Raw genomic sequence first — 26,677 nt, 5'->3', positions numbered from 1 at the left:
GGGAAAATAACCCACCCTTGGCAAGCTTTTTGGGCATCAGTCCAGACAGCTCCGGTAGCAGAGGGCGTATTCTGAAGGTCAGGCCCTTTGTGCCTTCTCAGGGGACCTGTGAGTCAAGGCCACTCCCTCTGTTCCCAGGCAACCAGAGGAAAGGCTTCTCCATTTTTCAACCAGGGCCTAGGAAGACATATCTTTCTACATGTGGAGGTGTCACCACTGGCAGGTGCCCCGTAAGCTGACCTCTGGTCATTTTGTCTGGAGCTGAGGCTACACAACGAGAACAGACTTCCTAGCAAGAGAGGGAGTGGGGATTTGTCCATTGAGGCTCTGCCATATCTAGGGTGACCAACTGAACCATTTTTTCCCCAGGACTGAAGGGTTCCCAGGGATCTAAGGCTTTCAGCACTAACATCAGAACAATCCTGGTTTCCGTGATAGCTGGTTACCATAGCCATATTCCCCGGGCCATTCTAGAGCCTTTTGCGTCTCCTTGAGCTTGCGGTCTCTACCTTCCTGCAACAACCAGGCTTGTTCTTCCAGTGCCTAGGAGCCAAACTGAAGCCTTCTCTGCTCCCTTGGACTCATAAAAGGAGACAATGCTGGAGAAAGTCAAGACTGGGGCTGGACTCCCACACCTCTTAACGAGGAGGCTGAGGTCTGAGCTCTGATGACAGGCCCCTTTGAAGAACTGATGGAGGCTTGGTCTTCCCAGAGACACTGGGTGGTGGAGATGAGTCTTAACGTAGCCACCAGTCCAATGGGGCTTCTTTTTTACGAGGCAAGGAAATGTTCATGGGAAGCTAAATAACAGGTTAATGAGGGGTTCTGATAGAAAGTGGTATTAACTTTAACGAGGAGAAAACACTTTGTAAAGGCCGACGCCCACTGGGGCAGAGATATAAAGGAGCTGTGTCTCTGCATCGGGGGTGTCTGGCCTTGAAGATCTGTCACTTGTGTCCAGGCTGCTGAGGCCATGGCTTCCCAATGCCTCAGGGCCAGCTTCTCTTCAGGATCTCTCAAGGGTCCGGGAGGAGCCTGTGGGGGCTCCCCTCGCATGTCCAGAATGTACTCGAGCAGCTCTTGTAAGCTCCCGAGCCTCTCCCGTGGGGCCCGAAGTTTCTCTACATGCTCAGCTGGGCTGGGCAGGAGCAGTTACAGGGCCGCCAGTTGCCTCCCGGCTCTCTGCCTCCCGTCTGGAGGCTTTGCCATCAGCTATAGCATGGGAGGGGGCTGGTTTGGGGAGGGCATCCTCACTGGAAGCGAGAAGGAGACCATGCAGTTCCTGAACGACCGCCTGGCCAGCTACCTGGAGAAGGTGCGCCAGCTGGAGCAGGAGAACGCCAGCCTGGAGAGCCGCATCCGCGAGTGGTGTGAGCAGCAAGTGCCGTACTTGTGTCCGGACTACCAGTCCTACTTCCGGACTATCGAGGAGCTCCAGAAGAAGGTAAGAGGTTCGGAGTGGCTTTGGCTGCTCAGGAGCCTGGTGCCCCCCAGCACTGGACTGGAAGCCAGAACAACTGTAGCAGTAGCCCTACCTGCCATGGGGCACTTCGGGGGTGACAGAGCATGTTCACGCTGTGGCCTTATTTGATCCTTCCAGTCATCTATGAGGGAGATGCCATTAGCCCATTTAACAGAGAACACTGAGGCTCAGGCTGGTTAAGCGACTTATTCTAAGCGGTCCAGCTGGCAGTTAGAGGAGCCAGGGCTTAAACACAGGCTCTATGAACTAACTGGTCATGTGACCTTTGGTGCCACAAACCACCCGAGTTTTGATTTTTTTCCTCTTCTTTTCCTTCTTCTAGTTAAGGGGATTAGATCTGATGTGTTTGGTGCACATCAAGTTTCTTACAAGTAACTCAGGAAAGGAAAAACCTGTCAGAAGTTTTCTCCTGGCCCAGCCCCTGAAAGTCCCAGCTGACTTCTGAGCAGGAACATTTATGACTAAGGAATCCCAGAATGTGCAGTTGGTAATGACCTGCCCAGAGTCCCCAGCAGCCTGGGAGATAGGAACACAAGAGGAAGCCACCATGTCAGGTCTCTCCTGCAGCATGTCCACGCCTCCCTGTCTCGATCCCAGGCTGCAGGTCAAAGATGTTCTGCATCAGAAGGGACCTTCGAGGTTTCCTACTCTGATTCCTACGGCATGCTCATAAGCCTTCATGGAGCCTCAGCTGCCAAGAGACCAGGGATAAGTGTTGCCCCCTCCCTCCAAAGGCAGCTCGCATCAGCTTTGGAGCATTCTGGCCATCAGCATGTCCTTTCTTTTACTGAAGTCATTTATTTTCCCAGACCCTGTGCACCAAGGCGGAGAACGCCAGGTTGGTGGTGCAGATCGACAATGCCAAGCTGGCCGCAGATGATTTCAGGACCAAGTGAGTTGTCCTGCTTGCTCCTTGTTTGGGGGCTGGTAGAACTGGGTGTTGGTGATGCCCAGACTCAGGGTTTTGGCCACATTTAGTCACTGAGGCAATAAGATAGACACATAGCATCAGGCCAGTCTGGCGTGGGATCCTACTTAGATATAAAAAGGAAATGCAGCCTCAGGTGCCCTCTCATGTGCCTGCTAGATATGAGGTGGAGGTGTCCATGAGGCAGCTGGTGGAGTCGGACATGAATGGCCTGCGCAGGATCCTGGATGATCTGACCTTGTGCAAGTCCGACCTGGAGGCCCAGGTGGAGTCTCTGAAGGAGGAGCTGCTCTGCCTCAAAAAGAACCACGAGGAGGTGAGCATGGGGGAGCAGGTGATCATGGGGGGCAGGTGAGCATGGGGGAGCAGGTGAGCATGGGGAGCAGGTGAGCATGGGGAAGGACGATGAGTGAGGTAGCCAGCTGGGAAAGTTAGTGCTGATCCCTGGTCTGCCATAGGAAGTGAACTCACTGCGCTGCCAGCTTGGTGACCGGCTCAACGTCGAGGTGGATGCTGCCCCACCTGTCGATCTGAACCGTGTTCTGGATGAGATGAGGTGCCAGTATGAGACTCTGGTCGAAAATAACCGTCGGGACGCTGAAGAATGGTTCAACACCCAGGTAGGTACTGAAATCAGTCAATGCAACAGAGATACATGGTGGGTCACAGAGAATTGACCTTGAGGCTCTGAATCAAGAAACCTATGTTTAAGTTCCAGCTCTGTTTCAATCTCGTTGTGTATCTGGGGCAGGTTGCTGTCCTCTAAGCAACAATGTCCTTAAGTGTGAAATAAAGGGTGTGGGTTGGGTGACCTGATGGCCCTTCTTGGCTCATGATTCTAGGCAGCCTCTGTGGACCTCTGAAGTTGACACCCCGGTGATCCTGATGAGGTTCTGTGTGTGTATGTTTCAGACCGAGGAGCTGAACCAGCAGGTGGTGTCCAGCTCAGAGCAGCTGCAGACCTGCCAGGCGGAGATCATCGAGCTAAGACGCACGGTCAACGCCTTGGAGATTGAGCTGCAGGCCCAACAGAGCATGGTGAGCCCTGAGGCTGCTGGGGACCAAGCCTAGCTGCATGTGAGCCCTCTGACTTCCATGCTCTGACCACACAGGCAGGCTCCAGTGGTTCAAGTTCTTGAGCATCAGAAATTTTCTGTTTAGAGAAGAGGGAAAGAGAACCCCACCTCCATTCATAAGTGTCCCAGTGGTAAAAGACAGGGGGCCTGTAGCAACTGACTTGTCCAGGCAGCAGCTCCTATATTTGTGTAAGCAGATTCTTTCTGAGTAATTATCAGTTACTCAGAGATATAGTTTATAGGATTAGATCCTCCAGATCAAGATGGCTACAGGTACTAATTGGCTCATCTCAAAAGAGATATCTGATTGTGGTTCATCCTGGCTCAAAGTAAGTCTCTGAGTTTCCATTCTTGGATTCTGAGGCCTCACTGAGACCCAGATGGATTAGGTGCATTTTTTTTTTTTTTTTGCTCCTTTTCTGGCCTCTAAATTTCTTCCTCTCTATACAATCCTTGCCCTCACAGAGAGATGCTTTGGAATCCACCCTGGCTGAGACAGAGGCCCGCTACAGCTCCCAGCTGGCCCAGATGCAGTGCCTGATCAGCAACGTGGAGTCCCAGCTGGCTGAGATCAGGAGTGACCTTGAGCGGCAGAACCAGGAGTACCAAGTGCTGTTGGACGTCCGGGCCCGGCTGGAGGGCGAGATCAGCACATACCGAGGCCTGCTGGAGAGCGAGGACTGCAAGTGAGTTTCACTGAGAGCGCTCTCCTCTTTTGAATGCAATCTACAAAGTTCTGGGGAGACAGCATGGTGCCTGGGAAGAGCCCAGCTTGGAGTCAAGAGCCCTGGGTTTTAGGTCTGGTTTTGTTACAAATTCATCATGTGACCTTGGCAAGTTCCTTTTCTTCCTGGGCCTCTATTTCCTGTTAGGTAAAATGAGGGGGAAGGACTAGATGATTTTTAACGTGCTCTAAGTTATTGAAAACAGCATCTGGAAAATCATAGTAATCTGATCTTTTTCTTTCTTCTAGGCTCCCCTGTAACCCATGTGCCCCTGACCTCGCGCCTTCCAAGTCATGCCTCCCCTGTGTTCCTGTGGCCTCCTGTGGTCCTGGCACAGCCCGCACAAACTGCAGTCCCCGCCCCATTTGTGTCCCCTGCCCAGGGGGCCGGTTCTGAGAGTGACTGGCCTAGAAATCCAAGGCCATTATCTCCAGGGCTGGCCTTGGCCTCTACTCAACCCTAAACTTAAAGCCCAAACCCTTCTCTTTGTGCAGAACTCAGGGCCTGACCCTGAGAGCATCACTGCAAATACACATTATAAAGTTTCTCAAAGCCTATCGCCAAGGCTGGCCACTTTCGAAGGCCTCACCTCCTCATCATTTCAATGGGTGCCAGGGTCTCTGTTCTTAGGCTGCCCACTGGGACAGGATTTTCTTCTGGGTACTGTTTCAGTGGGTTATGAAATGCAACAGAGGGCTTCTCTTGGTGAAACAATAAAGCTCATTTGCTCTATCTCTCGATGCCTAAGTAACACCATTCTGGATTTTTTGTGTCTCTGCTCGATGAAGAGGGGTGACTCTTGGGTAGATAATTGGGAGATGTGTAACCACATATGACACTGAGGATGACAGGGTCCCTATGCCTCTGTTGGGGTTGGGTAGAGGTCTACAGTGGGGCTTTTTGCTTAGCTTTCCTGATGAAGACTTTCTCTAAGAGTCCAGTGTGGTGAGAGGTGTTACCAGACTTCTCCTAATACCTCTCTTAGTACATACGGTCACCCCAGGATCCCAGAGGATGATGGAAAAACCTGGAACCGGTACATTATGAAGCATCTTAGGCCACTTTATTAGCTTTACTTCTGTGGTCCTCATAAGAGCAGCAATATGAGGTCCCATACCAGGGTACTTTTAGCAGTGTTTATATCAACTCCATTCTTCCATTGCAGCCCGGTCACACAGCCCTGCCAGCTCAGTAAACCCCCTGAAAACCCACACTCCATCGAAAGCAGGAGGTGCAAGAGTGAGCTGGCCATTATGCCTTTCATTCACAATTAGAGATTCTTGTCCTTAAGAAACTCATCATGTTCTTGTGTGTCCTTGGCCTCTGATGAGGCACAAGTGCCCAGGGGTACCAAAGCATTTCCCCATGGAAGTGGGAGCTTCCAGCATCTTGACCCAAAGGCTCTCACTTAGATCTAGAATGTCCTCCCCAAAAGACAAGGCAAATACCAAGTTCCATCAATTCCAATGGGAAATGAAGCAAGATGAAGGCAAAATTTTCTGAGATAGACAGGAAGGCAAGTTGTCCCCAGATGGCCACATACTCTTTAAAAGATGCCAAGAGCCCATACTAAGGAACTTTAGTGATGTTAAGAGAGTTGTCACAGCACCCAAGGTGGAGGACAGGTTGGGGAAAGATGCTGACTAAGGTGGGCCTGAGACTCTCACCCCTTAATGATGCCCAGTATAGTTCACTTTGATTCAATTTTAGAATCTTCCCCTTTCCAGCCTCCTGTAAAGGAGGGTCTGGGGCTCTGGTTTCTCCCAGCTGCTTCACTCCTGGCCTCCTGTACCATTTCAGCTTTGGTCCTCTTGGGACACCTTGGCTGGTTTTGTTGAGGGTGATGGTCTCAGGATCATCCATTTCATTCAATGAACCCTTACCAAGTGCCTCCCTGGGCCAGGCAGTGTGTTAGGTGCCAGGGACAGGATTGAACCTAGCTGGAGGGTGGCCTTGGGATAGGACAGGAAGGAGTCCACTCACTGCCTCTTTCCTTCCTACCTCAGTGGCGTGAGGAGGCCAGTTAAAGGCGGCCATGGTGTTAGTGTGATGAATATGGGCTCCAAACATGAGTCAGACCAACATGAGTTCAAATCTCAGCCCTTCCACTTACTGCCCGTGGGAGCTTTAGGAGGTGGTAATCCCTTCCTGAGTCTCAGTTTCATCATCAATAAAAGAGAACACAACATTTACTGTGCTGTAAAGTCCCTAATGCTTTGCCGAGCATATGCTGAGCATTTGAAAATTGGTCAACATTGTGGGCTCTCTATTCTAGCTGATTGCCCAGTGTTCTGATGGTGGGCATCCACCTTTCTCTGCCCAGGGTTTCATTTCTGAGGTTTTCTTCCAAACAGTGATGTCCAGGGTAAACCAGACCAACCAAAAGCAGATAAGCAGTTACACGACTTACTAGCTAATTTTGAATCGGGGCAAAGTCAGTGGGGAAAAGCCACAGTCAGCATGCAGTCAGTATGTGCATGCTTTCTTGAACACATGGGCTCGTGTACAAGCCCCTTCCTAACCCACCCTCACTCCCTCCAAGAGGGAGCTCACCAGATCCTGTGTGGCCCTGCCTCGAATTCCTATTTACTTCATTTGCTTGTGCTTTTTAATTATAATGCTGTTTCCTTTTGCCCAGAGGTTCTCAGCCTTGGCTGCACATTGGAATGACCTGGAGAGCTTTGAAAAGTATGGATGCCTGGTCTGACCCCAGAAATCCTGAGTTCATTGGTCTTGAAATTTTTAAAAGCTCTCCAAGTGATTCCCAGCTGCACCCAGAGCTGAGAGCTCTTTCCTTAGGCAGAGGGCCCTTTGGCAAGGCAGCCGGGGTTCCAGGGGGCTCAGGACAGCTCTGACGTAGACGATCTCATCTCCACGTTGTACTCTGGACTATTCCTTAGTTCTGGCTTTTTTTTTCTTTCTCCTTTAATTTCAAACATCTGAACTGAATTTTTAATTGCAGTTATCATATATTTAATTCCAAAGAGCTATTTTTATTTTCTCTTCCTTTTTTTTTTTTTTTTTTTTTTATAACATCCAGCTCTTATTTCAAGAATGGATCTGCTATACTTATCTCTGAGGTTAAAAAAATATACGCACATATACATCTTCATAGATTGTTTTAGAGTCTGTATTGTTTTTGTTTTCCCAACTTCCTCTTCACTATTTTGTTTATTTGTTTTATCTCTTGTTTTTAATGTTGGAAATGTCTCTTAAATGTCTGGTGATCCTTTTGCTTATATTTACTGACAAGACACTAAAAAACTGATGAAAGTTGCCATGTGTACAGGCAGGTTGGCCAGCTGGTTTTTTGGGTGGTAGAAATTCCTAAATTTAGTTTTTATAGGTCTTTTCTCTGGGATTATTCTGCTTTTTCAAAGAGTGGAAGGAAGGAGATGGTCTCAGGCCAGGCAGGCCTCGACATGCATCCTATCTGCCCTTTATTTATTTAAACAGATCCTTTATCCTGAACCTATTTAGCCCTCAGTTCCCACCAGTATTTCTTCCTTATTTTCTCCCACTTATTTGGCTTTTTTTTTTTTTTTTTTTTTGCATTACCTTCTCTTCTCTCCTTCCCATTTTAAAAAATTAAATGTATTTATCCAACAGTTTGCTTTGGCCTCGGAGAGCTGGGGTACAGTGGAAAAAGATTTAGGATCCGGACAGACCTGGATGTGAAAACCAACTGTGCTCCCTCTAGCCCTGGATCTACCTTTCTCTGCCCCTGCTTCTTCACCTGTGATCCAGGAGCTGGGAGGGGGGCATCGGGTCTGGCATACCGGCTGGAAGTCCGTCTGATGTGGCTTTGAACAATCTGCTCTCCTCTTTGTTGCATTTGTATTTAGTGGGCTTTGCTGAAGATTTCTTGGGAACCACGGGATGGGACTGCATCGCAGGGCACGGGATCTCACCGCCTTCCTGGTGCCTCTCCTCCGAGCTCCTATCTCCTCTCACCTCTTTCTTCCATGAGTGTCCTGGGAATGTCAAATTCTCCTCTGTCTTCCTCTGGTGCTTTGCCAGCCAACATCAGGACACTTGGGATCCCACCTTTTACTCCAAGAACTTTTTAATATGTTTTTTTCAAGTAAAAGTTTTGTCGTTGTTGTTGTTTTTTGCAAAAGGAATTCTGGTGGCAGGTGCTCTTATACCTCAGCGGTTCTCAAACCTGCCTGGAGGACTTGATGAATAGAGGTGGATGGGGCTCACCATCAGAGTTTCTGATTCAGTTGGTCTGGGGTGGACCTGAGGAATTGCACTTTTAGCATATTCCTGAGTGATGTTGATGATGCTGGTCTGGAGACCACACTTCGAGAACCATTGCCACACCTTATTACAATACTAGTTATCTTATAGCTTTTAAAAATGAAGATTAAATGGGCAAATTAATGCCAAGGACATCGTACAGTGTCTGGCACTTGCGTACTTTCAACACATACGGGTTATGATTTTGAAAGGCGGTCCAATGAGTCTCGTTCTATGTGGTCAGGATTGCTATCATGCCTCCTTCCATCTGATGCCACCATCGTCTCTAAACAGTTAATCCAGGTAAAGGAACTGGAATTTATGGTTGTTGCAGGAAATCAAACTGAGAGATGATTTAATCTAACCCTTTCAATTTGCATGGGGAAACTGAGGCCTAGAGAGGTAAAGTGACTTTCCCAAAGTCACACAACGAGTTAGAAGATAGCAACTCTATCCTGACTTTATGCAAGCAACACATTTCAGGGATTAGGGCTGGGTGGGGCTTTCTTTTCCTTGTTCCTTCACCAACACTTCTAGAAAAATATGAAGGGCTTACGCTCCAATGTAATGTTGAGAAGATTAATGAATAAAAAATAGCTATGTAATACACACATATTAAACACGAAGTGTGTGTGCCAGTAAGTATTGCACGCAAGGACTGAAAACCACTGGTCTTGCCTGTTGCTTTCTTAAGAAATGCCCAAGGTGTCTATAATTGGAGATACCTGGCTTAGCTCAGCCCAGGGCTGCAAAGTGTCACTTCTCGAGGGAGCCGATTCACACTGCTTCTCCTCTCTGAGGTCCTGAAGTGAGCCCTCCCTGCTCACCATTGCAGAAAGCGAGAGTAGCGCCTGTCCAACCTCGGTCTGTTCAAGAAACAGTAATCGAACTTGACAACTCTACATGGAGCTGTGAGAACCGAAGAGAAGGATTCAGAGACGTTCAGGCTAGAGCATCTACCTCACAGAGACGTTCATGAAACTGATCTTTTTTAAGAGTGGGGTTCTGTCCAGCTAAAAAGATGTCCCTGATTCTGACGCTTTCTGCTTGTGTCTTGAGTTTGTTCTCTCCTCCCTGATATTTCCCCTGGAAGAAACAATAGGAAGATGATTCATGTTTAGAAGCCTCGGAGGTTTTTTTCCCTATCTCCCTGGATTTATGCCACTGCCAGTATTGGTGCAGCTTCTGTCACCCACACATTTCCTCCTTAAGGGGACAAGCCTCTTCCCGCATAAATGCTTTCATTAAAAGGAGTGGCTGCTATCCATAGACTGTGGCCTTTCTCAGGGCTGAAGCAGGTCGGGGCACAATGGGCAAGGCCATTGGCTCACCGGGCCAGGCCGCTGTGGTCTCTCGGTGGCTCCGCCCTGGTAATGAGGGCCCAGGCATGGAGTTGATCCTTTGAAGATGTGTCCAGAAGCTCTCCCCTGGGGATCAATGACAGGAGCCCAGAGTCCTGCATTAGCCAAATGACAAGCTTGGCCTCTTTTATGAGGAAAGGAACTCCTTATTGAAAACCAAATTACAAATTAATTAGCAGCTTGCTCTGGGGCTAAGCATAAACATCAACACCACCTCATGATGACTTTCTAGTGTAAGCCCCCTCATTCCAAAGGTTTAAAAGAGCCTGAGCAGGATGGGGTCTGTACATGCTGTGATCCATGTAGCTGCAGCTGTGAATGAGCCTCCCCAGCATGACATCCAACTGCTTATCTGCCTCCGTCAAGAGCTGCCCTTGGCCTTCTTCTGTCTGCTCCAGCAGCATGAGCTGCCGGCCTGAGCTGTGCCTGGGCTATGTCTGCCAACCCATGACCTGCGTGCCTTCTGTCTGCATGCCCACCACCTACCGGCCGGCCAGCTGTCTCTCCAAGACCTACCTAGCCAGCTCCTGCCAGCCTGGCAGCTGCCGGCCAACCAATAGCATCTCCAGCTCCATGGGTACCTGCAACTGGTACTGCGAAGGGACCTTCAGTGGCAGCGAGAAGGAGACCATGCAGGTCCTGAACGACCGGCTGGCCAACTACCTGGAGAAGGTGCGCCAGCTGGAGCAGGAGAACGCCAGCCTGGAGAGCAAGATCCAAGAGGCCTGCCAGTCCCAAGTGCCCACCATATTTCCTGACTACCAGTCTTATTTCAGGACCATCGAGGAGCTCCAGCAGAAGGTGAGGGCAGGCAGTGGACAGTCTCACTGAGAAGGTGACTGGAAAGGCTGGCATTCCAGATTTGAATCTCATTAATTTATTAAGCTATGTTCAGGGAAAAGAGACTCCCTAGGGCATAGGATTATCTCATAATTTGAGCACTCATCCAGAGCTCTTAACATGCAAAGAGACCTGGGATATAGTCTTGGTTCTACCATTGATTCATTGCCTGACTTCAGGAGGTCCCTTCCCTTCCCAATGCCTCAGCTTTCTCATCTGTAGAATGGAGATAGTAATGGTACGTTGCTAATGGGGCTGTCAAGAGGATTCCAAGAGTTGGCGCAAATAAAGTGCTTAGGACTGCTCCTTAAGCACGGTACGTTTTCAGTGAATGTTAGTGCTTATTAAGGCCCCTTCTAACTGTCACGTGAATGACTTCAGACTCAATGAGATTCTTTCCTTCCATATTGCTCCTTGCATCCAAAATGCGGCACTTGGTCTTATGCAGACCCAAGTGCTTGAAAAAGAAGCCTTGTATCTCCAAGGATTAGCAGTTCACTAGGTATCCCCCAGAGTTCCAGGGAAGAAGAGCTTCTGCAGGGACGGCTGCAAGCCTGCTGAGCCCCGCCTGCTGCCGTCTTCTCCTCACTTGGGTTCTTCATCCTTCTGACCCTGGACTGATGCCCTTTGTATACCTTGACCCCCAGATTCTGTGCTCCAAGGCAGAGAACGCTAGGATGGTGGTGCACATCGACAATGCCAAGCTGGCCGCTGATGACTTCAGGACCAAGTGAGTTTGGCCTGCACACCCTTGGCGAGTTTTCATTAATTTCGTAGAGAGTTGGAAAAGTGCTAGCTGTTTAAAGTCTCTTCTGAGTTCTGCATTCAGTTTCACCCCCTAGATTGCTGTCTCTTTCCTTGTGTAGGTACGAGACGGAGCTGGCCCTGCGCCAGCTGGTGGAGGCCGACACCAACGGCCTGCGCAGGATCCTGGACGAGCTGACCCTGTGCAAGGCCGACCTGGAGGCCCAGGTGGAGTCTCTGAAGGAGGAGCTGCTCTGCCTCAAGCAGAACCATGAGCAGGTGAGACCAGAAGTCAAGCCGAGGTGGCCCTGGGAAGCAGGATGGGAGGAACGTGGGGTTCGGGTTTGGATAGATGTGGGTTGACATTCCCAGGCCTGCCACGTATTGTTTCTGTGACTTTGCCAAATTTATTTAACCTTTCTGAGCCTCCACATCTGTAAACGGGGATAACACTATCAGACAGGGCTGCTGTGGGAATTAAACGAGGTTGGGGGTGTGAAACACCTGTCCCTTGGTTGGTGTTCAGCTAGCAACCCTCCCTTCTGCTCTTCCTCGACTGGTGTGACTGCCCGATGCTTTTGCCACTGCATTTGTTTCTCTCATGAGAGCTATGCTCTGGGGTAGAGTAAGGCACAAGAGCCACAGTGGGGCTGTGTTCTGGAACTCACATGGACCTGTCTGTCCAGCTCCGCTAGGCCAGACTGCTGGGGTGACCCTGTGTCCCCAAAGGGAGAGTTGAACGACAGTGGTTTTCTTTATTTTCCTGTCCACTGTCTCATATCCCCCTGTCTCTTCTGTTTGCATACAATAACCCAAAAGCGCAGGTCAATCCTTTCCGACTTTTCCTCCTTTCCTTCAGGTCCTCGGAGGGAAATCCCTCCACCCTGCGCACCTGTGTGCTGCAACGCCCACCTGAGCTCTGGTGTTTTCCCCTCTTTCCTTGGGTTGACTCTCAACCTCTTGACTCGGGATTTGAAAGGACAAGTGCCTGCGAATCCTGGCTCGGTTCCCTCGGGCTTTAGTGTAAAGTAACAATCAGTCACCACATATTTGTCAAGCGTCCTAAGGCACCTGACTCATCCCACTTAAATCAGAGAACTGGGAACCTCACCAAGAAGCCACTAATGAAGTGTTATCGCACACTCCTGGCAGCCCAGCGACAACTTTCTCTCTTTGGCAGCCGAGCCCGAGAGGGTGCCTACTCTAACTTGGGTCTTGAACAGAGCGGAGCCTGGCTCCTGCTGCCCTCCTTCCCGGATGAACACAGGCGGGGCAGGTGGCCAGGGCACAGGGGCGCAGGTTTCCCTCGTAGTGCAAGGGCATCGAATAAACCCTGACGCTGCTCTTGGCTTCTGCCACAGAGACAGGAGGTGTTTAGCCAGAGTGCTCCTCCCAACATGGGGGTGTCCGGCTGGAGCTGGAGGGCCATTGGAACACTGCAGAGTGAACTGCAGTCTGCAAAGGGCCCCTCTAACGCAGAGATCTTTAGCATCGTTGGTTCCATCTTTTCACGCCTCCCTGGGGAGGGGAGCCTGGATTGTGAGACTTTCACTTGTTTGGGGCTCTTGTGCCTTTTCAGGAAGTCAGTGCCCTCCGATGCCAGCTTGGGGACCGCCTTAACATTGAGGTGGACGCCGCGCCCCCTGTGGACCTGAATAGGATGCTGGAAGAGATGCGGTGTCAGTATGAGACAGTGGTGGAGACCAACCGTAGGGACGTGGAGGCATGGTTCAACATGCAGGTGGGCCTCTCACAGGTGGGCCGGTCTCCCCCGCTGTCCCTGGGAAGGCACTCCAGCCTCTCCTGTCTCCCCCACTGCAGATGGAGGAGCTTAACCAGCAGGTGGCCACGAGCTCTGAGCAGCTCCAGACCTACCAGTCAGACATCATTGATCTGAGACGAACAGTCAACACGCTGGAGATTGAGCTGCAGGCCCAGCACCGCCTGGTAAGTGCTGCTGAGTGCGCACTTCTTCCCTGGGAGAGGTGGCACCGAGCATAGGTACAGGCAGTCAGGAAGGAGGAGGAAGAGGCGAGGCGGCCTGGATTCAGCCACCACGATGCTCACACGGTGGACCTCTCCTGGAGGGAGGTTTCTCCCAGGACCCTGCTCAGAGATAAAACAGGCATGCCTCAAATCTGACATGGGCTGGGTGGCTACTGTCATACATGACTCCCCAAGAATGCTTGTTCTCTGCTTCGCCTGCCCTTCCAGATCCATGCTTCTCCATTCAACCTGTTAACAAACAAACAAACAAACAAATAAACAAACAAAAAACAAACCCATGCCCAGGTTCCTCCCCAGAAGAATGAAATCAGGGTTTGAGTGTTTTTTAAAGGCTCCTACGTGACTCTGACATGCAACCAGGGTTGAAGACCGCCGTTCTAAATGGTGCTGTAGGAAAGGAGCCTGGTGAAGCCTGAAGCCAGACGAAGGTTGAAGGAGGAATGATGGATTTAGGATCGCATGGACCTGTGTCCAAACCATGGTCTATCACTAACCAGCTGCTTAACCTTGAATAAGTCACTTGACCTTTGGGACTTTAGTTTCTGCAGTCACTTAGGTAGGGAGGGGCCATTCCCAACCCCAAAGAGAGACTTGGCTTTTTCTAGGGCTTTCCGAACCAGGCCATGAAAATAGATCTGTTCCTTATAGTTTCATCTTTCTTTTTGCCGTAGAGGGACTCTCTGGAGAACACGCTGACGGAGACGGAGGGCCGCTACGGCTCCCAGCTGGCCCAGATGCAGTGCCTGATCAGCAACGTGGAGGGCCAGCTGGCCGAGATCCGCTGTGACCTGGAACGGCAGAACCGGGAGTACCAGGTGCTGCTGGACGTCCGGGCCCGGCTGGAGTGTGAGATCAGCACGTACCGAGGCCTGCTGGAGAGCGAGGACTGCAAGTACGTGAGCCCAGCTGAGGCTGTACAGGGAGATGTGTGGGAGGGTTGGGGGAGGCCATAAGAAGCAACTGGATCTGCTCATAAGGGAGGACACTGTCATAATTAAGAAGCAATTAGGAAGCTGGTATGATCTAAAGAAAGTCAGGCAAGTGTCATGCTGCCATCTCCAAACCCGGCCCATTGGAGATCCTTCTGTTATATTCCAAGTCAACGAACTTCTTCCAAGTGCCCAGTGTGTGCCAGGTGCCAGGAGAGCATACTGGGGGCGGGGGGCGGGGGACGTTTTTTCAGCACTTGTGAGAACAGTAGGGGGAGCTTCATGAGATGCACTGGAGTGGCAAGGAGGACAGGAAAGGTCAGCTGAGGTCCGTTCATGGAGAATCGTGAAGATCACACTGGGCAGGGAGGGCTTTATTTTATGGGCAATTGAGAGGCCTTGCTTTTTTTTTTTTTGAGGAGAAAATGATAGAATTTGTTTAACTGCCTATCTCCTCCCACTAGAAGGTAAATACTTGGAGCTCAGAGACAATATAACATATTTTTATCCCCTGCACCTGGCACATAGTACGCTCAGTAAACATTGCTTGACCCAACAGTGAGAGCTCAAAGCTGTGCCTCAGGAAGATGACACAGATGAAGGCAGGAAGGGCTGAGTAGAGGGTGGAGGGACCGGCCAGGGACATGCTTCAGGAGGCCCTGGTCAGGGTCTAGGTCATAAGCATTGGGGAGGGTTTGAATCAGGGCAGTGGAGGCATCAGCCTCCAGCTGCTGCGCAGATAGAATCAGCCTGACTTGGTGGCTGTCTCTGTGAAGGATAGCTCTGGGCTGAGACATCTGGTGGGCTGATCACTGCTGTAGGTCGTTTCTTATTCTACATTCAGCCTTGCTTCTCTGTCATTTAGAGTCTTGTCCTCCAGAGCAAGAGTTGCAAAGTCAAATGTTTGCCAAGGACCAGGCTGTTAATATGCATGAATGATGTGGGTCACAGGGGACTGTGGAGAACCAGGGAGCTGGGCCTGGTCCAGTGAGGGTGGTGCTGCCCCTTCAGGGCCATTTCTGTCACATGAAATTGGTGCTTCTGATTGCTCAAGGGAAGCCAGGTGTCTGGATTTTTAAAAAAAATGTTAAATTCTCCTGAATTTTAAACATTTTCAACATATTAAAAACAAATACAATGCTAGCCAAATGAAACACATTTCAGGCTGGCTGCGGTCCTCAGACTGTCTGTCTAGTCTCTGGACTATTTGGTGTCCATCCAAAATCCAGTGTGTTATTTCTGGTTTTGAGCCCACACCTGTCAGTCTCTGAGATTATTCATTTTCCTTGTACCATGTATTCCTTCTGTATTAATTGATTAATTCATCTTTTTCAACACATTCTTATTAAGTGCCTGCTCTAGACTAGGTATGCAGGTGGGCACACAGCCATGGCTGTCGACCTTATTGCCCAGTGGGGAGAGAGATCATGATAGAATAATCACAAATCACTCTGGAAGGAAGTACATGGTACCATAGGGGGATTTGACACAGAGAGATTCAGGGGGGCTCCAAGGAGGATGTGACAGTTGAGTTGAAGGAAGCTACTCTTCGTCCTGAGTACTAATGGGAGCCACGGAAGGTCTTAGACAGGGGAAAGGCATGATTAGATTTGTGTTGGTAGAAGATCACTTTGGCCATCATGTTGATGATGATTAGGAGGAGCAAGAATGGGGTTGGGAGACCAGTTATGAGGCCACTGGGATTGCAGAGGTGAAGACAATGAAAGTTGGGACTAGGGAAGTGAGTGGAGAGGGTGCATCGTGGGCGAATTTGGGAGGCATTGGGGACAGAACCAGATGAACTTGCTGTCCACTCAGGCTTCTTTCTAATACCCCCATGTACCTTTCTTCCGCAGATTGCCCTGTAACCCATGCTCCACAAACTCATGTCCGCCTTGCGTGCCCTCTCCCAGCGTGCCCTGCACAGTCTGTGTGCCCCGCACTGCCTGTGTACCTTGTGTGCCCTGCCCCCAAGCCCGCTACTGAAGTCCCTCAGCACCAGTGAATCCTGGAGGGACCAGAGGTGGGTACCTACTCAGGCCGCCTGACCAAGGTTCAGTGACCACCGAGAGAGCGGGACCTGCCGTGGCCAGCAAGGAAGACTGAGCGGTGCCAGGGGTGGGCAATCTGTCGGCAAGTTTCTCTGATACTGCAGGGGGCGCCCTATGCTCCATTTCTTAGAAGTGGCCTCTCTCATTTCCATGGGCTAATTACTCTCTTTGCTGATCTTTCTGGTTCTCTGCTGCCTCAAGAGCATGTGTTCTCCGTCACGTGGCAAATAAAGCCTCATTCAGTGGCCCTGCAAACATGTCTTTCTCTAGTTGTCACTTATGATGCTAGCCACCAGCCAATTCTGCTGCTCGGCTGGCATTGAGAGAATGTGGCCAAATTCTGTATTTGCTTTTATGCCCCTCCACTTCCATAAAGGCTTGTGAGACATTCGCCAAAAGGTCCACATGCCAGAAACCAGTTAAAACCAGGCGATTAGTTCAGAGCCAAGTAATAAAAGCATAAAGAGAGGAAGGAGATACTTATGCCAGAAACCGAGGCCAAACAACTGTAAGTGAGAATAATACTGTGATAACCCCACCCCTAAACCTCATTATAGCTGACACAATGGGATCATTCATTTATAAAGTCTTCACTAATTGCCTGGGAGGTGTAGGTTCTATCTCATGGGCTGGTAGCCCCCTATATACCTTGTTAATGCCCCATTTAATCTTTGTAATGATCTATAAAAAAGGTACCATTATTTTCTCTACTTTATAAATGAGGAAACTGAGACTCAGGTTAAGAAACTTGCTCAAAGTCATATATTAAGTGGTGGACCCAGGACTCAAATATAGGCCTTCAGGACCCAGAGATGCTCAATTAATTCATATTTTGAGTTCTCACTATTTGTGAATTATACCTGGGTGCAGGAGAATACCAAAAATCTAGATATTTCTAGTTAGAAAGGGAGCTAAGACTGGTGTGTGTAAAGCCTCACTCCTTCCTCAATAAGGGCCTAATAATAATAATAATAATAATAATAATAATAATAAAATAATAAGAATAACCATTACTACCACTTACTGAGCACTTGTGATGCACCTGGTATATTGTTGAGCACATTACATAAATTAATTTATCCAGTTTCATGACCACCTTGTAAGGTAGGAGTCATGGCCATCTTAGAGATGGAAAACTGAGGTTCAGAGAATGGTTTAGTCAGTTGCCCAAAGTTGCATGCAAGGATGAAGATTTGGACCCCGTAAAGGCTTCTACTACAGCATTCATTATTCTAACCACTGCACTACATGGCCAAATTCCTACCTAGAAGTATTACACACTGACAAAAACTGGGAGAAAGTACTAGCTTGGGGAGAGCAGAAAAGGCTTTATTTAGCCGGTGGCATTTGAGATGAACCTGGAAGGTCTAATAGGCTGTCTACAGAGCAAAAGAGAGGTAAAGGTATGGGAGATTCTGTAGGAAAACAGAAGTCATACCTCAGAGGCCTTGAGTGGCCTGCTGGCTGGAGCAGCAGGTTCCTGTGAAAGACTGGTGGGAAAAACGTTGAAATGGTAGAAAAGTGTCACACCATGGGGGGCCTCGGATACGCCACAAAGAGCTTGGACTTTTTCCGGAAGGCAGTGGGAGGGCTGTTGCAGGATTTGAGCCCAGGGATGACCTGACTGGCATGGTATTTTAGAAAGTTTTACAAAGGAGTGTAAACAGGATGGCTGAGAGGCAGGGAGAAAGCTGATGAATAGTGCATGGGAGAAGCTAAGGGGTCTCAGCTCAGCCAATGACAGTGGGAATGGAAAAACAAAGGACCAACTTGAAGGACTCAGTGAAGGACCCAACCTGGCAATGGTTGGCCATGGCAGGTACAGTGGAGCGAGCTAGCAACAGGAATCTTGAACATCTTTCTGAACCTCACCCTCCAAACACACAGTTCTTTCTTAATGAGCTGAGGTGATGTTTCTGTTAAGAATCTGCCCTCTGGACTTGCCAAGAAACGATGAGAAATGGATTGGATCCTGAAGCTGCCTGGGGATCTCTGGACGTGATTCCACATGCGTGCTTGGCAGACAGGGTCATGATCCTGACAGGAGATATAAACAAGCACACTGCTTAGCCAGCCGTGGTTCCTGGTTGGGGGTGGGGTGGGCGGGTAAAATTTCAGTGAGCTGGAATGCCTAGGCAGGGGGGCTTCTGGCTAACTGGATGTTCTAGTAACTGAATGTAAACCAGCAGTCCTTCTCGATTTCAGTCCTTGAGCAAGATTTGTCTAAAATGTGCTTAGCTTAATAAACATAATAGATTGAACCAAATCTTTGCTTCTAGAATCCTAGGCCTGTTCTGTCCAGTATGGCAGCCGCTCACTACCTGTGGCTATTTAATTTTTAATTAAATGCAATTTAATAAAATGAAAATAATTCAGTTCCTCAGTTGTACATATATCCAGTGCTCAATACCTACCTGTGGCTAGGGGTACCATATGGACAGTACACACAGGGAATATTCCATTATTGTAGAAAGCCCTATTGAATGGCACTGTCAGAATCATGAGGAGCCTTACAGATGATCTGGCCCAGCCTCTTCTACTTACAGACAGGGAGTCTAAGACCCAGATTGATGGAAAGATATGGTCATAGACGCAGAACCAACAGGTGGAAACTGAAGCCAAGTGTTCCGACGCCAAGCCTAGCGGGTCTCTCTGAGCTTGTTATGCTTTCTCTAAGCACTGAGTTTTATTATTCTTTCAAGCTAATAAATATTTCCTCTTTCCCTTCTCTCATGTCCCTAAAAATAGAGACTTTTTTTTTTTTTTATGAGATACTGAAACTCTTTCCTGGGAATGCAGTTTCCCTTTAAATAATAACCAGCAAGCACCAAATGCAGAATCTCCATATCCTTTGAGCATTTGACTCAGGAAGAGCACAGGTCTCACTCGGGCTGTGGCCAGAGCAGGAGCAATCGCACAGGAGTAGCCGGCCTGGAGTTCAAGCACCTAGACCTTACAGGGACTTCTGCAGGCTCCTTTTCCCCCAGCACAATGTTGTCCAGTCCAACCTGGTCCATGTTCTCACATCTGTGTGTCACTCCGACTTGCCAAGACCCGTCTGATCACCCAAATGCCGGCTAAAGCTTTTTATATGAGACCAACCCCCACAGCCCCAGGCCTGGAGTGCTGCCCCCTGCTGGACACGGATGGCCACCATCTTCTGTGTTTGGATGGTGCTTCCAAGCGAGAGAGACCTATCCTCCTGCTTAGCCCATCTCACTTCCCTGATAGGTGAAGAAGCATTGAGTATCAACTTGGGGAAATATGCCCACCAGCACTAGGACCTCCTGGACCCAGTGTTACGTACATGGGGATTCTCAGAGAAACTGTGTCATCATATCAAAGCACTGGCTTTAATTAACTCCGGTTTATGGGAAAACTTAGGCAGGGCTAGGGTAAAGTAATAAAACTTCTGGCATATTTGATGTTTGGGAGACACTCCCACAGGTAGCAGGATTCTCCTGCAGTGGGATTGGGAAAGAAAAGACCTATGTTTCATGGATGCAACTTTCCCTGAGGCCATTAAGGAGTCTGGGACTTGTGCGTGCACCTCGCTGCCAGAGAGTGAGGCCCCCTTCTGGGTGGGGAGTGAGGACCCACTGGGCAGAGCTGCCTGCATGAAGCCTGGCCAGAGGGCAAGGGCTCCTGGAGAGAAAGGCCTAGGAGTCCGATGTGGTGACTGAGGGACGGGGCAGATTGTGGACTGAATCGCCCTGAATGGATCTTTCCTTTCCTGCTATAATGGGGACACTTTTGTGATATGATCAAAAAAGTATATGCCAGGTGATAACTAGGGAAATTGTTAACAATAAAACAATTTTTTTTTGGGGGGGGGAGAGTTTCATAAATTTTAGCACATGAGTGCAATGATCTCAATTTTGTTAAACAGGAAGTTCCTAAGATCACTTGATTTCCTATCATTTTGAACAATTGGTCAAGATAAGTTTACTTTCAAATAGTCCTATCTCTTAGCCATAAATAAATAACCAAACACACTCACAAGCATCTTGCCCTCATGAGACTATCAGTGGCATTGGCTTCAGACAACCTGGGCTAGAATCCCAATCCCACTGACAACGTGTGGTGTGATTTTGACAGATCCCCTAACCTCTGTGTATCTCGGTCTCCTCCTCGCTTTTGGAAATGGGGATAATTCTACTTCCTACCCAGAGTCGTTGGGCTAGACTGCTTCTGAAATGCCTATCACGATGCTGGCATGGTGTAAGTGCTCAATTAATGTTGCTTAAGGAAAACCTACTTTAGCAATAAGTCCCTCCCATCTTCTGATTTTCCCCAATGATTATGGCACCTGAGTCACTTTTCTGAGTCAACTGAAGCTCAAGTTTCAGAAATAACAGCAATAGCAGCAGCGACAACACAATCACACAGTGGGCAGCTTCGCTTTGCTCTGAGGTTGTAGAACATCTGGACGGATTTCCAGTCTTCGTCTAAATGCCTCGGTAGAGTGGAGGGTCCAGCATTTGAGGCCCATGGTCCGGTTCTGGAGTCCATGTGGGTGGTGCCCTCTCTCCGCCCCAGCCCTCTGGCTCCACAGCAGACTAAAGCTCTCCCCACAAGCTCTGAGGGATCCAGTTTTTAGGCCTCATTCATCATGCTCTGTAGAGTGGTGGTCGGCAAACTACCGGTTACAGGTTAAATCCAGCTGCTGTCTGTTTTGGTAAATAAATTCTGCTGGAACACAGCCATACCCATTCTCTTCCATATTGTCTGTGCCGCAAGGGCAGAGTTGAGCATCTGTAGCACAAAGAGACTGTATGGCCTGCAGAACCTAAAATATATACCATTTGCCCTTTTAATAAGAAAAAGTTTGATGCAGAGGAAAGAGGATGTGCTGGAGTTAGGAGAGTTAGGAGTGCGGGGCCCGGTCCCAGCCGTCTGTCTGGCCGACCTGCTCTGTGCCCCTGAGGTGCTCACGGCCCCTCTCTTGTTTCCAACTGAAGCAGGAAGGGGTCAAATTAGCTCTTTAATTTGTGTTCTATCACCTCAGCACCTCTTCGTTCTGTGCCCGGTCTCTCTGGTGCTCTGGCCCTCACACTGAGGCCTCCATGCTCAGTGAACTCTCCCTCTTTGAGAGGACCACTGCATCTCAGAGACTGTGCCACTCCAGAGAGACACCAGATGGTCACTTAGGGAGCAGAGTGGAACTTCAACATGGGGTGTCTTTAACGAGATAACATGAAACATCTCTTTTAGCAACAGAGGGCAGTAACAAGGAGTCCAAAGGCAGTTACCCCTCTCTTTTATGAGGTAGAGGGCTACTAACAGAGACTGAATAACTGACTACTGGTTGTTCTGATGCCTGTGGGCATGAGAATGACATGCAGGAAACTTGAGGATTGTACCTTTGCCCATGTTGGATGGATAAGAGGTTTGGGCAAGGAAGTACTCTCATACTTTGGCGCTTGGCCATGGCAATCAATCTGTAATTCAGCTTTCTAGGACCATGGCATCTAGCTGTAGCAGACATCGTTGCTCTTCAAGCTCTATGCCAAGTGGCTGCCCTGTCTCCAGCTCCGCACTGGGCCTCACCTGAAAGAGAGCAGCCAATCTAGTAGCCATCTTCCCTGTGGTTCACGGCTAGTCCAGCCTGGCCCTTCCAGCAGTCACTCAACTTGACCAGCCACTTCCCTACCAACATAGGCACCTAGAGCTAATTCAGGGAAAGCTCCTCAATGGCAGCAAAAAGGAGATCAGGTAGTTCCTAAATGACCACCTGGTCAACTACCTGCAGAAGGTACAGCAACTGGAGCAGGGGAATGAGGAGCTGGGGGCCGAGATCCAGCGGCAGAACAAATGGCAGTTCCCCAACATGTGCTCCCATTATTGCTCACACTTGGAGACTATTAAAGAGCTGGCTCAAAAGGTAAGGTGAGGCCTGTATCTCTGGCATCAATGGCAGGGGGAGAAGGGTAAGTATTGGTATAGGAGGAATGGAGGGGTTGCCTAGGAGATGACATTCCACAAATGTTCACGAAAATTGCAAATGCCAGAAATAAATTATGATGTCAGAGGCTCTGCCATTTGGTTTTATACCAAGTTCGATCCAACAAGCACCACTGCTGATGACTGTGATGAGAGGACTAGGACGTGGGGTCAGGACATGAGTTTATTTCTTCGCAATCCAGATCTGCCTTATGTAAGGACTTGTGAGCATCAGATATCAGTGAGTTAGAAGGAGTTAGAAGCTGAGGCTAAAGTCACAGAGCTGATTAGCTGCTGAGCTGTGACTTGGGGCCACTTAACCGCGGCATGGATACCTATGAGGAAGTGGATCAGGAGGCAAAGGGAGGTCAAGTGCACCAGGTCAGGGTCACTTGCTTGCCCATGCAGGTTGCAGTTCCTGTGCAAGCTTCCTGTGCTGCCCGAACCGACCAAGGTAGCACCATCTCTCCCTTTCCACATGGATCTTTAGCAGAATGAGATGTAGAATCCTACTCAAGTTTGTACTGTCACAGAGCTCAGCCTGTTCCATCATAGACTTAAATCTAAGACTGAAACCATGAAACTCCTAGAAGAAAACAGGAAAATAAGCTCCTTAACATGGTCTTGGCAATGATTTTTTGGATATGACACTTAAAACACAAACAACAAAATAAAAAGTAAAATGTGAGACTATATTGAACCAAAAAGTGAGCATGTATTCATATACTATAAAGCCATTTTGTTCTTCTGAAAACACTAAGCTTTTTAAAGGGGGCGATGGTGATGGTCAAGAAGGGAGCTGACATTTATTAGGTGCTTACTCTGTGCTGGGCATTATGTTGGGTGCTCCACACACCTGGTATGTAAATATGATCATAAATATTGATAGGAGATCATGGGTGCATTTAAAGGTTAAGTAACCTGGTTGAGGTCAGGCAGCTCGGATATTGGGATTTTGATATTTTCTATTTCTGTTGCTGTGAAATAATCAAAAATGTGTATGTTGGCCTTTGTCTCTAGTTCCTAACACAGAACTCTTAAAACCGTTTGTAATTTCCTAAGTGATAAGAACACTAGGAGCATCTTTTGTTACAGTATTTGTTCTTTGACCCTGGTTCCTGACTCAGAGCTTCTAAATACCTTGGAATTTCCTGGGTGATAGGAGTGTCTTTTGTTCTAATGAGGCCACCCTTGGTGGGCTCCTAAAATGGGGGCTGGTCACCAGAAAGACCAAGGTCTATTAGATGCTTGGAACTTTCCACCTTGCCCCCATCCTCCAGGAAGGGGAAAGGGACTAGAGACTGAGTTAATGATCAACCATGCCTACCTGTTGAAGCCTCCGTAAAAACTCCAGTACCTTCTTACGTATCTTGTCCTCTGTGTCTCTTTATCTGGCTGTTTATCTGTATCTTTTACTATATCTTTTCAAATAAACAAGCTAATGTAAGTAAATGCTTCCCTGAGTTCTGTGAGCCATACTACTAATTATCAAAACCTAGGATGGGGTTGTGGGAACCCTAATTTATAGCTGGAAATTCAGAAGTACGGGTGACAACCTGGGCATTGCAATTGGTGTCTGAAGCGGAGGCAGTTTTGTGGGACTAAGCCCTTACCTTGTGGGATCCGACATAGGTAGATAATGTCAGAATTATAGGAAATCCAGTTGGTGTCATAGAGAATTGCTCGGTGTGTAAAAACCCATAAATCTGGTGTCCGAAGTATCGTGAGTGTTTAGAGTAAAGGAAAAAGAGAAGTGGTTTTTCTAGACAATTGCCAAGAATAACTAGTGTCAACTTTGATCTGCTCCTGGGCCACTGACAGGATAATGAGAAGAAAGATGGTAACCTCAGAGTGAATGTGGCACCATCCTCTTAGGCCCAGTGTGGAGCTTTGTCACAAATCTCTCTCTCTCTCTCAGGCAGGTGCTGTATCTTTTGGAGATCCACTTCTAGTATCTAGTATGTCACGGTAGGTGGAAAAATAACGTTGATAAATAAATTAACTTTTTAGATCTAAGAAATCAGGTGGCAAAATCCTATCTAATTTGAATAGGAAAGGTGCCTTTTCCATTTGTTAAAGCCCCGAGAGTTGTGTACACTAGGAGACATGCAGTAGGAGGCTCTGCACACAGGAGTTGTCTCCAATCTTTGCATCCATTGCAGTATGTGATGAGTGATGTTGCCATGCAGGGCACAAAGCCTTGCATGCTCCTATGAATCCTTCTGCAGCATAGAAGAGGTAGGCTGAGGGTTAGGTGCAATTTCCAGGTGCTAGCCTGAAGCTGCACACTTCTCTCTCTCTCACTGGTTGAGATACACCCATAGGTAGCAACATCAGGTTTGAAAATAGCGTCCCAAGACCACAGCTCCCACGTCCATCTCCAGTAGACTGCCCACCTCTGGAGACTGGTATTTCTAAAGTCGGAATCATTGCAGAGAATGTCGTGCACACAGCTGAGTGAAGGAGGGCTGAAGGCTCCCATCTCTCACTCCATCTTCACCACTTCATCTCACTGAACCTGGCTCATATTTGATCACCAAGGGCCATAGGGACTCTATTTAAAGGATTAGGGAGGAAGGTTGTTTTAGATATGAGGGCAAAGATCCTCACCCCATACTCACCTCCTTTGAGAAAAATGCAAATCAGTGGAACCAAGCGACTTTACAAAGGGACGCCCAACATCAGAGTCATTATGCAAAACAGCATACTCAGTAGAAGCCCAAGCCAGGACCATCACTGAGCTTTAGCAGAGAGAAGCATCATCCAAGCATATAAAGCTCAGCAGTGATGTTATAAAGTAACAAGTGTTTTTTATTTTGAGATGGAAGAAAACATGGGTTTTAGCCAATGGAAATAATTGAGCTGGAGAATAAAGTCAAAAGACAGATTCTATTTTGCAAGTCAAAAGAAATAACTTTTAAAGTCAAGTTCTTTGGTTTACAGAGAGGCTTGTTGCTGTGCGATGAGGTAAGCACTGTTTGAAGATGTAACCTATGCAGATTGTATCCAGAAGCCTCTGAAGGGTGGGATGACTTGGCCTGGTAATGTCTTCTAATGATGGTGTCTGTAAAGGGTTATTCATTGATGAGCTCCAAGTAACCCTAGGTCAGAGCTGACCACTAGTTACCTTTTCTTGAAAACCCTATCTGGACCAAATTCTCAAATTATGCATTTCTTCTTGATAAAACTCTAATAGCTTATGTTTCACATATGCATAGCTGGTCCCTGCAGAGATGTCTGTTCAGCTTTTGTGCAATGCTCAGAGCACTGGCAAATATTCATCTGCTCAAAGACCTAGTTATAACCACTTTGGGGGGTTGTCTTACTTGACATTAGGTTTTGTTCAGTCTTAGGGGTCTATCTACTTCCTGCTGCAAATTTTGAGAGAAAACTTTTGGGACCCTACCAGTTAGCTATCTTGGTTCCCTGGTACCAAGAGGTAGTGTGATATGAGATGTAGTATGATAGAACTTTCTCCTGGGCATCAGCCTGTAGGGTCCTTGGAGAAATCTTGACCTATTGCTTTAGTACTCCAATATCTGTGTTTTCTGATACACAAAGAGGAATAATATAGAATGTCGGGTCCTTTTTTTATTTCTTAATTGCAACTTCTTGCCCAATTTGTAGGCCTTTAAAGCCTTCTTAGTTCTGGCAATGGCACAGTTGTTCTGTTTTGGGGGTAGAGTGGGGGCTGGGATGGTGGTCAAGGTGAAGAAAATAAGAATGGGCTCTAGAGTTGAAAGAAACTGATATTGAGATAAGGCTTTGGCACTGTATAATAGGTTGATCTTAGAAAAATGATTTCATATCTTTGGCCCTCAATCCTGTTCCTTTCTTTCTTTATAAAGTTAAAGTAATAATGTATACTTTGCAAGATGATAAGAAGGATTAAACAAAGTCACTAATCAATCCCCTAACACATACTGTAGGTGCTTGATAACAGTGTTTAGAATCAAGGAAGTAAGGCAGGAAGAGGACCCAAGTGACTCTGATAACTCAATATCCTTTGAGTTTCATGGCCAAGCTCTTATTTGACTTTCAAGAAGATTATTGTTCATTTTTGTTTGTTTCCGGCTCCTTGAGCTCATCTTTCTTGGTCCAGATTGGGCATAGTTATCAGGGTCACTCTCATACAAGACACCCATGGCTACCCACCCAAGTTGCTTCCTGATGGACTGTACATTAGGTGTGTGCCACAGTACCTGTCATATAGGATATGCCAGGAGATGCATCTTGAATGAACAGACTTAACAAAGTCTTACTGCCTCTCAAGTGAGTCTGAAAGGCAAACAACTGAAGAAAAAAAAAAAACCACAGAACTTCTTAATAACCAAAACCACAACATCTG

The 26,677-nt window shown here is 48.1% G+C and overlaps 2 protein-coding genes across 2 annotated transcripts; both read left to right on the top strand.

Annotated features, from left to right (window-relative positions):
• Positions 1-973: 973 nt before the first annotated feature.
• On the top strand, positions 974-4,608 carry KRT35 (keratin 35). The gene is made up of 7 exons (XM_016150999.2): positions 974-1,444; positions 2,293-2,375; positions 2,571-2,727; positions 2,870-3,031; positions 3,324-3,449; positions 3,953-4,173; positions 4,461-4,608. Exons 1-7 carry the CDS (start codon positions 974-976, stop codon positions 4,606-4,608), a joined length of 1,368 nt encoding a protein of 455 aa, XP_016006485.1.
• Positions 4,609-10,148: 5,540 nt separating this feature from the next.
• Positions 10,149-16,321, top strand: KRT32 (keratin 32). The gene is made up of 7 exons (XM_016150997.2): positions 10,149-10,616; positions 11,303-11,385; positions 11,522-11,678; positions 12,979-13,140; positions 13,221-13,346; positions 14,078-14,298; positions 16,192-16,321. Exons 1-7 carry the CDS (start codon positions 10,149-10,151, stop codon positions 16,319-16,321), a joined length of 1,347 nt encoding a protein of 448 aa, XP_016006483.2.
• Positions 16,322-26,677: the final 10,356 nt, after the last annotated feature.

The sequence above is a fragment of the Rousettus aegyptiacus genome, unplaced genomic scaffold, assembly GCF_014176215.1.
Source record: "Rousettus aegyptiacus isolate mRouAeg1 unplaced genomic scaffold, mRouAeg1.p scaffold_m13_p_6, whole genome shotgun sequence".
Classification (NCBI taxonomy): domain Eukaryota; kingdom Metazoa; phylum Chordata; class Mammalia; order Chiroptera; family Pteropodidae; genus Rousettus; species Rousettus aegyptiacus.
Note: the sequence above shows the minus strand (reverse complement) of the source record. Positions and strands in the feature narration are given on the sequence as shown.

Excerpts from the sequence above, each read along its gene's own strand:
- KRT32 (XM_016150997.2), top strand. The coding sequence starts at position 10,149 with ATGACATCCAACTGCTTATCTGCCTCCGTCAAGAGCTGCCCTTGGCCT. Across the intron at positions 13,347-14,077 it reads TGCAGGCCCAGCACCGCCTG|AGGGACTCTCTGGAGAACAC; the intron begins GTAAGTGCTGCT and ends TTTTTGCCGTAG. Across the intron at positions 14,299-16,191 it reads CTGGAGAGCGAGGACTGCAA|ATTGCCCTGTAACCCATGCT; the intron begins GTACGTGAGCCC and ends TTTCTTCCGCAG.
- KRT35 (XM_016150999.2), top strand. The coding sequence starts at position 974 with ATGGCTTCCCAATGCCTCAGGGCCAGCTTCTCTTCAGGATCTCTCAAG. Across the intron at positions 1,445-2,292 it reads TCGAGGAGCTCCAGAAGAAG|ACCCTGTGCACCAAGGCGGA; the intron begins GTAAGAGGTTCG and ends TTATTTTCCCAG. Across the intron at positions 3,032-3,323 it reads AAGAATGGTTCAACACCCAG|ACCGAGGAGCTGAACCAGCA; the intron begins GTAGGTACTGAA and ends TGTATGTTTCAG.